The 18,016-nt window shown below is 37.2% G+C and overlaps 1 protein-coding gene across 1 annotated transcript in view; it reads right to left on the bottom strand.

Moving 5' to 3' along the window:
* Positions 1-18,016, bottom strand: part of LOC148956439 (uncharacterized) — a 68,407-nt gene that overhangs the window by 5,496 nt on the left and 44,895 nt on the right. Inside the window, exon 2 of the mRNA XM_089090921.1 lies at positions 5,978-6,130. Within this exon, the coding sequence (XP_088947047.1) occupies positions 5,978-6,130 (153 nt within the window). The remainder of the gene's footprint in view (positions 1-5,977; positions 6,131-18,016) is intronic.

The raw sequence follows: 18,016 nt of genomic DNA on the forward strand, positions 1-18,016 counted from the left end.
CACTTTTGCTATTACACTCTGCTTCAAATTAACAACTAAATATAAAAAAAAAGTCAAAACAAAAATAATGTGTGCAAAAGCGACCGGTTGGATATCATTCATGCCAATCCTTCGTACCAATTCAAATATAACAGAGGGTGTTGTAAAAGTAGTAATAGAGAAAGAACAAATAATAGCAAAGAAAAACAAATAAATAAAATATATTCATATTGTCCAGAATCTGAGATCTGGACCCAGAATCTATAAATCGAACTGAACTTAACTAGTCGATAAATATAAAGCATAGTTTTAAACGTCAAAAGAAGATATTTTGGCGCAAGTAAAAGGTCTTGAGTTGTAAAATAGGCCGTCTTGAACAAATTCTGTTAAAAGTGATTTACTGTAATGCTGTAAGGATTTATTTGGAACTTGGAAAAAAGTCAGAAAAGGGGGAAACTTTTCGAAATTTTGGTATTTAAAACAGGGATTTCTAGGGATTTTCCACCAGCTTTTTAGGGATTGAAAATTTTGAAGTGGAAACACTGGTAATATAGCGTAAGAATCAATTTTCTTAACATTCCTGTTCAAATAGTAAGCACGATAACATACTTTCTTCCGGATTGTGTCCAACTATAATTCTACTATTTTTTTTCACACTCAAATACTTTATTCCCAGAAGCACTGATGCACTGGTGCAGACACCTAAAGCATGGTACTTAAATTTGAAATTGCATTGATGGAACTATCGCTTAGGATAATTACTTTGTTTTTTAACCAAAGACTAGTAAAGAAATTTATTAAGAATTTCAGGCTTTAACTACAATCCCTGTAAGGGTTGAAGTGTTATTTATGCTTCAACGGTATAGACTTTGAATAGTTTTTTTGTCATCATATATAAAAATAATAAATACTAATCACGTAAACAAGGAAAAACAAACCATCTAGATTTGAAGCTTTAAATTTATTTGACTATTTTAAAAAAATCTTTTTCTGTTACCATTTTACTTTTTAATGCAATTTCATTCAAAGTGTTGAAGAATGATGCCAAAAAGCAACCTAATCTTGATTCAATTGTAAATAAACAGTAAAAGTGAAAAAAATTAATTAGCATTTCTTTTAATTCTTTTTATAATTTACTGTATAATTTTGCTGAGTAACATTAGCTGGTATTGATCTTTCTTTTTTCTTTCTCTGTCAGGGACGAGCTGATTTTCATTTCTGATCATTTTCTCATGTTCTTTAAACTGCACAGTATTGTCATCAAAATTTAAGCAAGACTCATGTTTGAGAGGGAAAATGTCTTAAACTGTTCAGTCAGCCAAGGGGCTTATTGACCGTTTTGTACGTCAAGCGGCTGCCTGAGAAACTTATTTTAGAGCACGGTCACCAAAATCTATAAATAAACAAACAGTTTGTGGTAACGAACTGTAAGTAAGGAGCACTGCTGCTCAATAGTAACCAAAAGTCTAAACAACGGAATTTTAATATCCATAGATTTATCAAATGAAATGGCTTATAATGTCGATTCCAAATATATAATATGCATTAATTTCATTGTTATCCATCAAAAGCTAAGAATCAAAGAAAATTAAACAGATTTTAGAAAAGGGGGGAAACATGTCCCAAAATTCAAAGAATCTTAATGAAAATCACACCATCAGATTCAGAGTATCAGAGAACATTATTGTAGAGGTTCCAAGCTCCTACCTGCCAAGATGTGCAATTTTTTATTTTTGAAAGAAGAGAGATCATGGATGCGTGTTTATATGGTTTTTTTGCTTTTTTCCCTAGGGATGATCGTACCGAATTAAAGTTCCTAGAAAATTGCAAGAGGGCTCATTCGAACGGAAATTAAAAGTTCTAGTGCCCTTTTTAAGTGACTAAAAAAGGGGAGGGCAATAACCTCCTCCAATGTCTTTTTCCCAAAAGTCTTCTGAACAAAATTTTGATATAGCCATTTGTTCAGTATAATGGAAAGATACAGTAACTATGTCTTTGGAGATCCACCCCCCCCCCCCGAACTACTTGAGGAAGGACCACTATATATAGAATTTGCACATTGTTTGCATGTAGTATTTGTTATAAGCGAGTATACATACATTTTTCAGGGGGGAGACTTTCTGGGGATGGATTTTTAGGGGGAGAATTTCCCATTGGGATGGAAGTTTCGGGGGGTTAACTTTCCATGGGAAATTTTACACGGGTGAAATTTGCCAGAATTCGTAAAAGAAATACGTTTTATTTGTTTTACTTTATCTTTGGCAATCTCATTTTACGCATGGAGATAATTTGGAAGAATTGTCGGGGGAAAATATTTAGAGGTGTTGGAATTCTCTGGGGCATTTTTACATGGGGAGGGATTTTCCACGGGAGAAGTTCTCCATGGGGGAATTTTCACCAGGAAAATTCTCCGTGAGGACATTTTCTGCTGGAGAAACGTTTCATTGGGGAGGCGGGGGAGGGAAAGGGTTCGGGAAATATTTTCCACCACGAGGGGGATTCCCTAGGACCTTAAATAGCATCAAAAATTAAATAAAACGATGCTTTCTTCAAATGAAATTATTCTAAGGGGTATTTTTCAGACGGAATAATAGAAAGAAATTTTCATTGGAGTGGGGGAATTTTCAGTGAAGATAGAATTATCCGACGGTAATTTTCCGATGAAACAATTTTGCGTGGGAGTAAATTTCTATGGATAAATTTTTCGTCGGGAGGATTTTCCACGGAAGGGGGGGATTTCCTGAACTTATTTGAAAAATGATCAGAAATAAAAAAAAACAAGTTTACTCTACTTAAATTAAGGAGCAACATTTACACTTAAAACGAACAGAAAATATTCCGCATATGATGGGAGCTCCCCATTCTCAGTATTCCACTCTCCACACTAAAATTTGACGTTTTATCTCAATTCTTTAAGAAGGACTCCTGAAACACAAAGACCGTGTAACCGGTTTTTGTGTAACTGAGCCACCGTGTAACTTAACCCCAAGAAAGTGAACCCCGGTAGCTGAATCAAAGTGCAACTGAACCCCCTTGTAACTGAACCCCTGTATAACTGAACCCCCTTGCATCTGAGTCCCCATGCAACTGAACCCTTGTGTAACTGAATCCTCGTATAGCTGAACCCTATTTAACTTAAACCTTCGTGCAACTGAACCCCGTGCAACTCAAACCCATTTAAATGAACCCACGTGGAACTGAACCCCATGTAACTGAACTCCCGGGTAACTGAACCCCGTGCAAATGAACCTCCATGCAACTGAAGCCTGTGCAACTGAACCACCTTGTAACTGTACCCTCGTTTAACTGAACCCTCGTGCATCTGAATAACCGTGTTTAATACAATATACCGTACTCAATACTCAATACCGTACAAATACGAAGCAATATCATTGGGCAAAACACAAGTTAGAATCTTTACATGTTTAGCTTTGTTGAACTTGTTTGTGTTTAAAGTCATGATACCTGTCAAGATGATTCATAAGACAGTTCTGTTTTGAAGTCATAAAAACAAAGAAAATCGGACGTCACAAACCATTAAACCTAGATTTTTTTTTTTAATATGTGTTAATGAGGTACCCTTCTCCCTGTCACTGTCTAGGGGGCTAGGCTTTTTTTGTCCTCCCCAACGAAAAAATAACCCCCTAAACAAAAGTCCCGGATATGGTCCTGGGGATTATATATATCAGTTTCTACCTCCATCCTCCCCTCGTCTCTCCCTTAGAACAAATTCTCTATTTATCTGACGTCTCAGTGAGATTTGTGATGTTTTTGTACTAAAATATGCCCTTTGAGGAATCTCCCTCCCTCCCTAACTACAAAACAATCATAGAACCCCTTTATAAGGGTTTAAAGCCCTTATATGCAAATGTTTCGAATTGCTAAATAACAGGGAAAATAGCTAAGACAGTAAAATTTTTTATAGACATGGAAATATTTTGGCTAGTTAGGGGGGGGGGAGATGCCCCGAAGGGAATATTTTAATACCGAAACATCCCAACTCTCATTTAGCCTTCAGGTAAATACAGAATTAGTTCTAAGAAAGAGACAAGAGGAAGGTGGAGGTAGAAATTGATGTATAATCCCCGAGGCCGTATTCAGCACATTTTTTGGGGGCATTATTTTATCAGATGGGGAGGAGGACAAAAACTTTAAAAACACATCAAAAACGTGAAATGGACATTTAGTCCCTGTTGATTTCTGGGAGTATTCTGGTCTACGCTGTTATAGGTGAAAGTAAAGAGTAACATTAAACCCCAAAATGAGCAGAATTTATTCTGTTTAGGAGGAGGACTTCTCCTTCCTCTTCCTCACCTCCGCCTTATGGTCATAGAAACTTCGGAGGATACTCATTTGATCAGAAATTGATAGCTCTAGTCCTTTTTTTTTAAGTCAAAAGGGATTGGAAACCAACGAGCCACGGGAAGGGGGTCCAAGGGGACATTTTCTAGGATGTTTTTCCAGGAGGGGAGGGGTATTTTCAACAGTGGGAGAGGGGACATTTTCCGGGTGGGGGTATTTACTGGGGGAAGTATGTGCCAAGACGATTAGACAGTGACAGGGCGAAGGGAACTTCCATTAATAGACATAAAAAAATGAGAAATAAATCTGGCTTTAATGGTTTGTGAGGTCCGATTTTCTTTTTTTTTTGTGACAACAAAACAAAAGCTTTTTTATGAATTATCTTGATGGGCATTTATATCATGATCTTAAAAAATAAACAATTCTAACAAGGTTGAACATGTTAAGATTCTAACTTGTGTTTTACCCAAAGATATTGCCTCGTATTTGTAGAATGCTGAAAAACTGATTACGGTGGTTCAGTTGCACGGGGGTTCAGTTACACGGGGGGTTCAGTTAAATGGGGTTGAGATCCACAGGGGCGGAGTTGTACGAGAGTTCAGCTAAACGGGGGTTCACTTACACGGTAATTTGGTTGCAATGGAACACATATAATTAGAATCAGAACTTTTTTTTAATTTTTCAAGAAACTTTACCTTGAAGAGGGGATACTGAGGAGGAGGCAGCCCCCCTCATATACGGAATAACATCAATTCATTTTAAGTTTTAACGTTTCTCCTTACTATGAGTAGAAAAAACTTTTTTTTTCAATTACTCAAAAAGTTCTTGTTCTAACCATTAATTTACGATCTCCCTTCAATTTCTCTGACGTGGAGTGAAGAATAAGCATTTATATTTTGTATTAGATACGTCTGCAAGAATTTGTATCAATTATGGGAAGGAAAAACATAGGTTAAAATAAATCTGGGTTACAACCCCGCCTACTGCTACTAAACTCAAGGGCACCTAATACGGGAGAGGGCTGAATTTGAAAATGTCTTTTTGGGATTTTATTTGAAAAATCTAAAAAGAAGGCCCACTTTATTTGTTGAAAAAAATACTTTTATGGCATTTTCTTTTAAAAGTAAAATACACCCGCCCCCCTACGTTTTCGTGATTTTTCAGGCCTTCCTAAAAATCCTTGTCATTAGACCAGTTGTCCCGAAAGAAGTCATATTGGGGGTACTGAAAGTTGAGAAAGCATATTCATCAAAACAGCAGAAAAGTTAAATCTTGCGTCACTTTTCTAGAAGGTGTAACCACTCATTGAAAGAGTTGTAATCGGTGTAATTTGCTCCAGGTGCAATTTTATTTGTGTGTTATCTTCCAGCAGTACAATGTGACATGAATGCATTCTTCCGACTGAACTATCCTGTTGTAATATTCCTCGTTGTAACCATTTGTTGGTGAAATCTTCCACGAGCTTAAATTGGTGCAACAACCTAAGAGCCAAGCAAAAAAATAAACTAGATGATTAGTACAGGATAAATTTAAAGGTAGGTTATTCCAACTCCTGTAAATCCATCTCTGGTTCTTGTATAAAGATGAAAACTTAACGTCCAAAAATAAGAGTAGAAAGGTCCAACTTTATATAATACTATCGATAGGTTCACAACCAATCATTTTACGTACGCGAAGAAAAAAACTATTTTCTTACCGGATGGGTCACCATTTCCATCTGTTGTTGGTCCAGAGTTCAGCCCTTTATTCCGTTTTCCAGCTGCGGCAGAAACAACCTCGACTACCGTTGCACTATTGTTGTTATTAGTAATGTTCCATTGACACTTGGACTCAAAATCACAGGTTGTACCTATAATTAATATAAGCATATTATAATAATGTAAGAAATATCGCGTGAAGCGAAGGTTTTTCATGGCTGCAACGGTACATGCTACTTAGTAAAAAGTTTGGTGAATGGACCGTCGGAAGGGAACTTTATTAATCTTTAAAGCTGTTAAGTATTATTCAGTGTAAAAATTCGCTCCCCATGACCTTAAATAGTGTGAAAAATTACAGAAAACGAGCCTTTCTTCAAATGAAATTATTCTAAGGAGTATTTTCAGGCGGAATATTAAGGAAAAACTCGCATTCGATTTTTTTTTTTTAATAAGAGTTGCTGTCATGGGATGTAAAAACAAAAATTGTGACATAAAATGGGACTTTTTAAAATAGCAAAACTGAACGAAAAATCGCTATTTTACTTATTTCTAAGACTCTGTTTGTGTATTTTCTTTAAACTTGACTAGTAATTTAATATTTCTTTTTCTATGACAAAACAATGAAACCCAATTTTAAATAGGTTGGTTTGTTAAAAAAAAAGCAAATGACACTACATTCTTTGAGGAGCTGAGGAGGTGGAGGTCCTACTCTCATTTGTTGTAATTTTGGGTACTTATGGATTACACGAAAAACAGGCGAGAATTTTGCTTAATACAAGATCTGAGAAAACCAGTTTCATAGCCACAAATACAAATGACAGGTGACAGAATACAATGGAATTGTATAATTTTGGCTATATATTTCCACATTAGGGGGGGGGCGCGTGTGCAAGGTTAGGTTAGGTTACTTTACCCTCACCCCCACCCCTAATGTACAAAAATATAGCCCAAATTATATTACTATATAACCTAAAGTATTATATTTTCATCATGTTTTGGGTATATTTCATTGTGATTAGTAGAAAGGTTCTATTGCTCGTGACATGACCACGTGGTAGCACCATATATGGGCATAGTCTTCCTAGGGGAAATGGATTTCTGAGAAATTGATTGCGTAATCGAAGGGGAAGTGGATTTCCGAGAACTTGATTACGTAATCAATTGTGAATTTTATTGATCTGATAACGGGAAACAAATCACGTGTCTCCTTCTAAACCAATCAGAAGGCTGCTTACATATTAGCGGCGGAGGATTGCAGAGAATATAAGGAAAGGATTTTTGCTATAGTTTTTTTTATTAGTCTGTGAATAGAATTCAAAGAAGTGAGAAGAAGAACAGTCTGACTTTACTCATTTGGATATACATTTGTATTGATAATGATGACGAGTGGAATGTTTACCCTATTAGAAGTTGATAGTGGAGTTGATGGCAATAATACAAGAGTACCAAACATTGCGGTGGAAATCACGAGAGGATCACGGCTTTGTCTGGAATGGGATGAAGTATATGCAAGATATGTGATATCCTTTAGCAAATTTAAAATGGAGGATCAATTATGTTTCACTGCTAAAGTTGATATAGCACATGTGAATAGACTTCAATGTGCTTTAAGTGCATTAGTGAAACATATCGAAGACAATAAACTGTATCGCTAATTGTACATGCTTAGTATTATTGTTGTTGTAATTATTCAATAAAATTGTTTCGAAATCGAAAATGTTCCCTTTTCTGGTTAGGTTAGAATGCTAGGGCTAACGATTCATGGTCAATCTAGAGTCAGCAGTAAGAGTGAAAGGATTGAAAAATGAATAAATTTGAGAAAGAGACAATTAGATCGAATCTAGTGTTTATGGAAAAACATTTGATTTTGGATGATGATTTTCTCGATTTATCTCTTCATGCAGGATATTCTCTCGGGGAACACTTGACAATATAATGAAAACTGATTCTCCCCCATTGGACTATTGTATGAAGCTTTGCCGATGTGACTCAAATGCTTATACTCAATTTATTGATGTATTAATTAGAACAAAGCAGAATCATATCGTGGATACACTTTTGAAAACATTGCCAATGGATTCAATGTAGATGGCTCCCCCCACCATTCGAAAGAGGTGACGTCACAGAGTTACTCCTCTCTCATTCCTCCACCTTGAACTTATCCGTCGGCAGGGACGATCAGTTTCGTTTTAGCTGTGAGAGAGTCAAGTGACTATCGGAAACCAAAAAAAATGTTCTATATATGTACATTGTGCATTTACACTCTTGGCAGTTGGACTCCGTGTGAGAATTGTACAATTATTGATGACTATAGTGAAAAGTGCAAATTATGTAATCCTTGTAAATTAAATAGAGGCTATGCAGTACAAATTAAAGGATGTAATTCATATCTTGAGGAGATTAGTGACTCTCACCCTAGAGGACATCTGTTCTCCAATTTTCACTATGATAAATGTGATCAGCGGGAAAATACTTACCCAGCTATGATTAGAAGGAATCCCATACGTGATTTTAGTTTGGTCCTACGAAATTGGTATCGTCGTGGATTTAGATTATTCTGGGAGGAAGAGTCAGGTCTATGATTCACATGTTGGGGTAAAAAGACAATCTGGTTTCTTCGTCATCGTTGTGATGACACTATATTTTATGACTATAAACGAAGTGATTTTTATTTGGCAGTTACCGAATGTGATTCATCACTTGAAAACACAGTTTTTGATATTGCTTCAAGTAGTCAAATTGAAACTCGTGAATTTCAAAGTATGAATGCAAATAGTATCATTGACTATACAAAGAGATATGACAAGAGTGAAGCTACATTATACTGTAGAAAATGTGACCCTGACTTTGCAGTCAATCGAGATCAATATAAAGTCAATCCAAATGATTTACCGGCACTAGTGGTTCACGACAGTTGCATATAAGCCGATGAAGAAATCTAAAGTGAAGATTTAAAGACATTGTTGTATATATATATATATATATATATATATATATATATGCATTTTATTAATAAACAAATTCACAAACATTTTTTAAGCACTTTACTCTTAGGGCACTGAAATCAATACTCTACAGGTCTGAGAGGATATTTTCCACTAGGAAGTCGTTCAGACGTGGATTATCAACATAAATGTGGAGAAACTGCTCGTGAGTATAGCCGCAACATCGGAACACAAAATATAGTAGTGCATGGAAGCCACAGCTTTAGTTGTCAGATCCTGCACTCTCCCCCGATTTCGAATAATAGTTTTCCCACTGCTCTCAATATAGCTGCTGATGTGGGGTGTGTAGAATGTATAGGGTAGACCAAGAGGATCAAAATATTCAGTCGTCTTCATTGTTTGAAAGATGCACTGCCAATGACCCGTCAGCACAGTCGATGGACTGCTATTAACAATAATCAAGGTATTGTTCGCACTTTGAATTTTTCCAAGAAAGTCCGAGGGCAGACAATAAGATATGTACTGGGACATGTAGGGATTCTTAATATATACACTGATTATTTTACTGGTGTTCAAGGTGCAAATTCTAGTAGAACACTGCCTTCGGGAGTGATTTCCCAATAGGTTTCATATTAATTTAGTGAGATTAGTGCAATACTCTCAGCCAATGGGTCGGCAAATGTACACTCTAAACGCACACTCCCCGTACGTACTATACTCATATCCTGCGTACCAGACAAATCTAGTACAATAATACCATGTGTCTTAGCAAACATTTCTTCAGTTATACCATTTTCAAATAGTTGCGAATCATGATCTAGGGTTTGCATGGTCAACTCATACAATGTTCTATTGGATTTATCAACAGATAGATTGTAGAGTGGGATGCCGTTTACTTTGCACACAAGAGATGAAAGTCCAAACATCTCGAATTTATGGAGGCATCCAGTCCATGAACCTATTGCACTGGCGCTTTTTAAAATGCCCAAGCGAGTTTTGACGGAATTTCGCCATTGATAAAGGATGAATCGGTGAAGGTGCGTGAGCCCGTGGCAATATGACGTTGATTGGTTATTGTATGAGGAACAAGTAGCTTTGTATCATTTCCATTGGCTCTTAGTTTTTCCACTGCCAATGCAACAGAACTCATAACCTGTTGTTTGCGTACATGAAGTATTGCTAAGGTGAGGGAGAGACTTACATCGGGATTGGCAGCAAGTTCTTTTCTCAATATGAAATTGGATGGCGCAAGCGTCAGTTTTATATCCACTTTAACATTGGGTGGTAGCCATTGGGGTAAATTAAATATTTCATGATATATTTTTTCAACTAGATTTAATTCACTAGTTGTAGCATTTTTAAGTGAATCTGTACTATCAGTATTAGTAATATATTCATATCCATTGGAAGTGCCTCTCAATTTCTTATATGACTTGGGTGTCATCAACATGAATTGCATATAGCTTGTATAATTTGAGAGATTGTTGCTTGTGCTCACCAGCGTGCCATTGATGTAGACACTAATTTGACGAAATAAATTATGTAATATACAATTTTCATAGGATATTCCATCGGCCCGAATTGGCATTGTATTATCGGATTTCTGGACTTTCATTTGTCAATCTATAAATGTCGAAGACATGTCCATAAAGTAGTCGTCATTGGAATAAATTTGAAAGTGGATATTATCGTAGAGGGGTTGTTGAGGATAAAATTGTTCATAGTATCCATGCTTGACACTCACATCAACATTTTCAGCATTGAATAGATTCAATGAGGCGGTGATTGAAGGTTGAGAATACTTATGCGATAGGTAGGACATCTTAGGAAAAGAAATCTAGTTTCGATCTAACAATTCCCTTCCTGGGGCTTCTTCTTCTACTAGTGCTTACAGTACGTGTCGGCTTTTTCCTTCTTTTCTTTGACAGGAGTGGTGATGTCTTTCGTTTCCATCATGAGTAGAGACTGATGAGTGATGCAGTGTTTATCGGCCTTCTTAAATCTTTTCCATTGCGTTTTAATTTCTTGTCAAGCGCTCGTACACTAAATCTAAGATTTTTCGTAGTACTTTTTTTTAAATCTTTTCCAGAGCCTCAATCGTATAGTGTAGAAGATGCAAAGTCTGTCGCAGCCGGTATAAGATATTTTCTAGCCAGAGGTAGTGAAGAGCGAAACAGCTTAGCAAACCAACTGCCAAGACCATAGCCAGACATTGACGAGCGACCCTTGTAATAGTCCATTCCGTTGCCCTGTTGTCTCGGGCCAAGAGTATTAACATAGCAGTCAATATCAGAACAAGTGAATACTCCTTTTCTATTAGATATCTTGTTGTTGTTGTTGAACGATGGTCCGAAAATGGCATGTAATCACAGCCAAACCTTTTGAAATTGCTATGGGATCACACAATTCAGTTCTTAGGGTTAACTGACAGAGTTCCAAATAGGAAGTGTTTACGGGAATATACTGAAGATGCTTTATATTGTAGTGGTGAATATGTTCTTGATTGGTTTTTCGTTCAAGAACTCGTAGGAGGGGGACATTTGAATTAAGAACCCGGGATGTTTCCACAAATGAGGCATAGAGAAATATACAAGTGTCGGTGGAGAAGGCGGGCGGATATTCTGAAAAAATGAAATGAGTATTTCCGGCACTTTTACCGTTGATTATATTAAGCTTAAAGCCAAGAACATTCTTTAGATTATCATTGATAATAACCTTTTCATTGGCAATAGGTAAACTAACGTAGATCTTGCCCTCCTCCTTTGAATAGTTGAAATAAAAAGCTCCTTTTTTACGAGCGGAAATTCTTTTATTAATGGAACCACATAAATCAGTTATACAGGTGAGTTCCTCCTAGGGTAATTCTAAATAAGGGTATTCACCCAATTCATTTTATGAGTTTGTCCTTTATCCGTTGAGGATTGTGGTGGCGGCCAATCATAATGTCTAAATTTGTATTTCCCATTTAAGATCATTGCTCAGCATGTCTTAGGTATTTTTGAGAATATACTCAACAAGAGCCACTTCATACTTTCCGTCATTGAATTAGATGGTGGGGGAGATTTTTGTCCAAAAATCACTTGTTCTATTCAAGTCATTGTAGAGAGGATCAGAAACATTGGACATGAAAGTCACATAGAATTCATTGGGCATTGTTAATGTTTTCAGTACTGACCCAAGAATCAAAATCAGAGTTGTATCCTAGCCAACGAACAAGCAACTGTCTCTTGCCCCTGCGAGTACGGCTCTTTAATATCTTTTCAATTTGATAAATTTCACTAGTGTTTCTAACTTTTTGCAGTTCATATTCATAAAAACCACCGAGAATTTCATCATCTTTGGTGTCTCGCAGTCGATATGTTGTGGGTTCGGTGTCCAGGATTTTGGAAACTTTAAAAAGTTAAGTGCTCCATAAATAATTCCCCTTTTCAAAAATATTGGTGGTTCTATTAATTCGTACAGTATCACCAACATTGAATTTCTTCTTCACATTTTTTTTTCTTTTTCACCATTGGAATATTGCTTTAGAAAAGTATCAAATGTATTTTCACTGCAATGAACTTCCCAAGGGCTTGAGTTGGACAATGATCGATGGGGTCGGTTGTTGTATATCGGCATGATTTTATATAAATCCTGAATAAAAGCAGATGTATTTTTCAGTGTACAATATCTTGAAATTAATAGACGAATCGTTCTTATCAATCGTTCAGCCAATACAGCCTTTATCGGGCCGTGACTATGATAAAGTGCCGTATTATATTTCAATAGAACCTTTTGCACATGGGAATTAACAAATTTGATACCACGATCCGGTTGAATTTTTCTATAGCACTCCTGTTCAAGAATACTTTCAATGGCCTGAGCATCTTCAACACCTCTCTTTGACCGTAACGGAATGGCATAGGCATAGCGACTGAAGATACTGATTGCCACCAGAATATATTTGTAGGGTGCATTGTGACACCGTTGAATTGCATCTAAAGTTAAAAGATCCATTTGCATTATATGCAGAGGGAAAAGGCTTTAGTTTGTCGATATTGTTTGCCACAAAGCCTGTGATTTCGATGCAGTGTGTAACTTGGTTCATTCTCTAGATACTCTTTTGCTTTTTTAATGTGCTGTCAGAGACAACTTTAGAAAGTGTTTTGGGAGAACTTAAACTTACTGCTTCACCAATATTTTCATAGACATGTTTCAGAACTTCATCCATTTTGAACGCAAACACGTAGTGTAATGTCCACTCCCTTTTTGCACACTGGAGGGTGAATGATTTCTTTTTTGCTTTTTACTAGCAGCAACAGGTGTTATAAAATCATTGCTGCTGCTGCTGCTGCTAGTATTTTCAAATATTGAATCTTCTTCTTTTTAAATGGTGGTGGTGTTGGTGCTGGTGTTGTTGGAGGACTATATTCTCTTAGTTTCTTTAGAATTTGCTTATTGCCAATAAGACTTTTGGGAAAGTTTGATGCATTTAGAAAGGTGTATTGATTATTGTCAAATGATAAAATTCCTGTACGATTCGTCACCATATCACAAATTAAATCAATTAGATTATAACTTGTTTCCTGAATTATAATTCGTTTCCCTGTGCTGTCGACTTGAACTTGATGATCACCACCAGTTTCCAACATGAGATATGATAAGAATCTTTTACTCTGTTCACGATGGGTCAGTGGCAATAGGTTTCCAATTTTCGATACAATTGAATTCAAGTCCTTCTCTTTTGATTGCACTGCTGCTGCAAAATCTTGAGGAAATGATTCCTGTTTAGAGGGATTTATGACGGTGACAGCGGCGGGTCTCTCACAATAAGGTCTATGTTTGTCCACACGTCGCAATGTATCTTGAAGTAAAAGCAGTTTTTTGTCATCGGCAATATTCTCATCAGTAATGAATTTGCTTAGATTGTCTTCAAAATGTTCGACGGGCGAGAGGACAAGATCAAATGGTATCAATTTATAGGGTTTAGCCATTCTCTAGAGAAAACTTTTTACAAGTCCTGCAATTATTGGCAGTAAAAGCGTGAAAAAGCTACCGCCCGCTTGAAGGAGACGTTTTCTTTTATAAATTTTTTCCTTGTTTTTACAAGCCAAGGCAAGTACAGTGGAACGACGTGGCTTTGTCTGTTGTCTAACACCTTCTGGTAGTTGAACATTGCCCTCGGTTAAATTTAAACAAAGTTCAGATATTAGATTAATGAAATCATTGTCAACACCATGTTTGAGTATAGCCTTCCTGAGTGGAGGTTTTTAAGTGCCTAAAATAGAAAATAAATGTCGTTGTTCGTGTAGCTTCTCCAGTGTCATAATGTAAACTAATACCCTTTTCTACTGTTCACCGGAAGATATACTGTATTTTCTTTGTTGAAAAGGTCGGTGACTACACGTAGATCCTCGGGCGTGCTCTGATTAAGATCCAGAAAAATGTAATCGTAGGGCTTATTAGTCGCCTGAGTGTACGCTGACAGCAGAAATTTAGGGGCGCCTGGGTATATTTGTTTATTGTTATTAGCGAGCTAGAATCAGAAACAACTCGGTAAACAATATAGATAATTCAACTCAAAGTAAGGCTTCGCAAAAAATAGTTTTCATCAAACAGATTATGTTGAACTAGGTTCATCGAAATCTGTTCGTGATGAGAGTGAATAGTAACCAGTTGAAACATTTCCTGTGACATCAATTCAGTAGATTCAGCTAAATTATCTATAATCAGCCACGAACTCGGTTCAATACTATGGAAAACGTCAAGTCCCGTATGAATTGTATTAGTATGGTTGTGGCAATGGCCTTTATTTGATCATAGGACTCCTGCCAAATACTACAGCAATAATAAACTTTCTTTGGTTTTTCAAAAATCATTTCTGACAATTTTGAATTATTTTAGTTAAAAGTGTTGTTTTCCCCGACATTGATGGACCACACAGAAACGATCTGAAGGGTGTTTTAAATTGATACATGCTGCTGCTGCTGCTGTTGACAACAGTCGGACTACAACTAACTGTAAATCATACGTGTCCAATGAATAAGTAGTAGTAGTAGTAGTAGTAATAATTTTCCCATACATCTATCTAGTACGTCGTTAACAAGAACAACAAAAACAATATTTCATGGTCATTTATTCAACATGAAAACTCTATTTGTTCAACAAGAACAACAACAACATAAGAATAACACTTTATGTACAACAAGAACCTTACATAAACAATATTCCATTATAATTTATTTGCAGCATGAAAACTCTATTTGTTCAACATGAAGAACAAAATTAAAATGACACTTTATGTACAAAATTCATTAAAAAAACTCTCTTGTTCATCAAGAACAACAACAACAACAACAACAACACTTATTGTCTTAAAAAAACACTTTTTGTCCAGCATCACTTTTTTTTGTACATTAGCACACACAGTAGCTCACTTTTAGTACAACAGCACATGAAAAAAAAAACAGCAAAAAACACTTGGAACATGAACTTTAAAAAAAAATAGCACAGTTGAACATTATGAATTTAAAATGGGGTTCCCCCCTCCGGGGCCGCAGGCCCAAAGGCCAGCCACAGGCGGGACCCCCCCCCCACCCCCCGGTAGCCGTGGGGCCAGCAACGGGCGGGACCCCTTCCCCCCCGGGAGCCACGGGGGCGAAACAGTACAATAGTTGTCGCCACTGCTGTACGATAGGTTGGGTCAGTGGTGGTGGATAGGTTGGGTTAGGTTAGTTAATTTATGAATGGCTAGTGGTTAGTTAATTTATGAAAGGTCGGTGGTTAGGTTAGGTTAAGGTTAGTGGTTAGGTTAATTTATCCGGACCAAGTTGATTGCAATAGTCTATGCATTCAACTCGGTCTGAAATAAGGTAGTGGCCATGTGGCAGTACACTTACACCATTCTCGAGCACATAGACTTTGTCAGATATACATGACATTACATTTTTTTTCCACTTTCACTGTACAATGTCTATACTATAGAAAGCCAATTGCAAGTATTTGTGGTTTCGGCACTAGAGTATTTTTTGTAAAGTATCTATTCGCACTCATGTTAATATTGCTCATAACAAAGTGCGCTGACACCCCTTTAAACACCCGCTTTGCATTGCTATCATGAGTTTTTACGCAATAAACTCTAGAACCGGGGAACACCCCCCTGGATATCAAATCACTCCCCGTTTCTGATTTTAACATTAGTAGTTGGTTGGGGGCTCGACGTTTCACTAACTCTGGGTAGAGGGATGGATTCGAGTTGGTGAAACCCATCCGCGAGCTGATGTGTTCCCCATTGTCTATATCACCCAATAAATCCTCAGTTTTTACCTTTAACAGCAGAGAATTTGTATCCCCATACTAAACTTGAACCTTCCCCTTTCGTGGCCATTGCACCTTGCACACATTGTAAAAACGACAACATGAGCTTTTTGTAAATTTCAAGTACTGAACTACCTCCTGCTATATTTTTGTTCAGTACCACATTTCTCTTTTTCCTGTGTAGAAGAACCATGCCAGCCTCTATGCTCGTGAACGTTGTAAAATTAGGGTCGGCAATAATTCGTGCACACTCTTCAGGATCAGTCACGACGTCGCAGCGAGCTCTGTTGCGTACGCTTTCACATATTTTGCCAAACGCTGAATTTAGAATGAGTTTGTACATTTCCTTCTCTACTTTACTGTTTGCCCGAGAGCATTTATCAAAAAAAGCGTCGATAAACATCTTTAAGTAAGGTTTTTGATTTAATTGCAGGACCCTATATATTTTGTTGATATTGAAACCACTGTTAAACATCCAGTACAAAAGCACATGATGAACAACAATGTTCACTATAGGGTCCAAATCTGCTATCAGTTTTTGCTTAGAGGGGGTCCAGTGCATCCCCATATCCTCGACCAATGATCGATTGTAGGGGCTCAGTGAGTCCCTACTCACTGGTCGATTGATACAGGGAAAAACAAAATCTCTGACTGAATCATGAAGCGCCAGTGGAATGTGCCCGTCCAATGTCAAAGAACCATCCTTGTGACCCATTGTCCTCGACGGTGGTAATGTCGGGAAATTCAAAAGGATTCTCAAGCCGGTAATAGTTCCCGCACGGCAAAGAGTAGTGAGACATTGCCCAGGGGTACAATGAGATCATGTCCAAGAACACTGCAGTTGACTTTGCAACGGTGCTTTGTCCGTTTGGATCGGTTGTCAAAACGCGATCCCCATGAAAAACATACCCTCCCCTCATTGATCTTTCTACAAAAAGGTTTTGATCCACGTCGGTGATTAGACCTATTTCCTCCCTACTAATTTTTAAAACCAAATTCATCACCAAATGTGGCGTGGAAAAATTACATCATATATATAGTCCAAACTCTGAATTGATTTGGTCTGTGTTCTTACGTACTATGTCTAATAGAGTTGAAACGTCACTGGCCAAGTAAAGTCTACAATAATACAACCCATTTCTCCAATATACCTTCGCCCACACTATTGGGTCCAACTCCTATTCCTTGACTGTGCTTTACCTGTTGGTGAATGCATTATAAAAGGCTTCAATTGGAGGTAGTTTCAGCTCCCTTAAGCGAGCGCCAGAACATTAATAGTCGTATCCATATACACCTTTACAGGTCAATAGGTCATACATTTCACTGTCTGGAAAGTGCTGTTTAAGCAAAGGAAAACTATCAAAATTGTCACTTTTCAGCACTTGAATCAATTGACTCGATGCCTTGAGAAAAAAACCAAAGGAATCTAAAAACCTGATTTTATTCCAGCACTTATTCCCATTATTTACTACCTGCCATTTCAGCTCGAGAAGCAACAACTTCTCGGCCAATTTGGGAATGATATTATAGGTAAATGAATTATTTACCCATGGACTATCTACTCCACCTCCCTCCCTGTGCATACGTGCCAGTGCCGGTAAAATAAATTTGAAATCGTAATTTGCATTGTGAATAATAACTGGGATAAAAACTGTTGGCTAACATTTAAGTTACACGATTGATGCGCTACCCCTCTAAAATAACTACCCCCCCGAGGATAGGTCCTGCCACAAGTGATTATGGTCTCTGACTTTCCCCTTCCCCCCTCTAGTCCCCTTATCCCCCTCTTCAAACTCC

Source organism: Artemia sp. Qi Xiang Cuo, chromosome 1 (assembly GCF_049724085.1).
Source record: "Artemia sp. Qi Xiang Cuo chromosome 1, ASM4972408v1, whole genome shotgun sequence".
NCBI classification, from domain to species: domain Eukaryota; kingdom Metazoa; phylum Arthropoda; class Branchiopoda; order Anostraca; family Artemiidae; genus Artemia; species Artemia sp. Qi Xiang Cuo.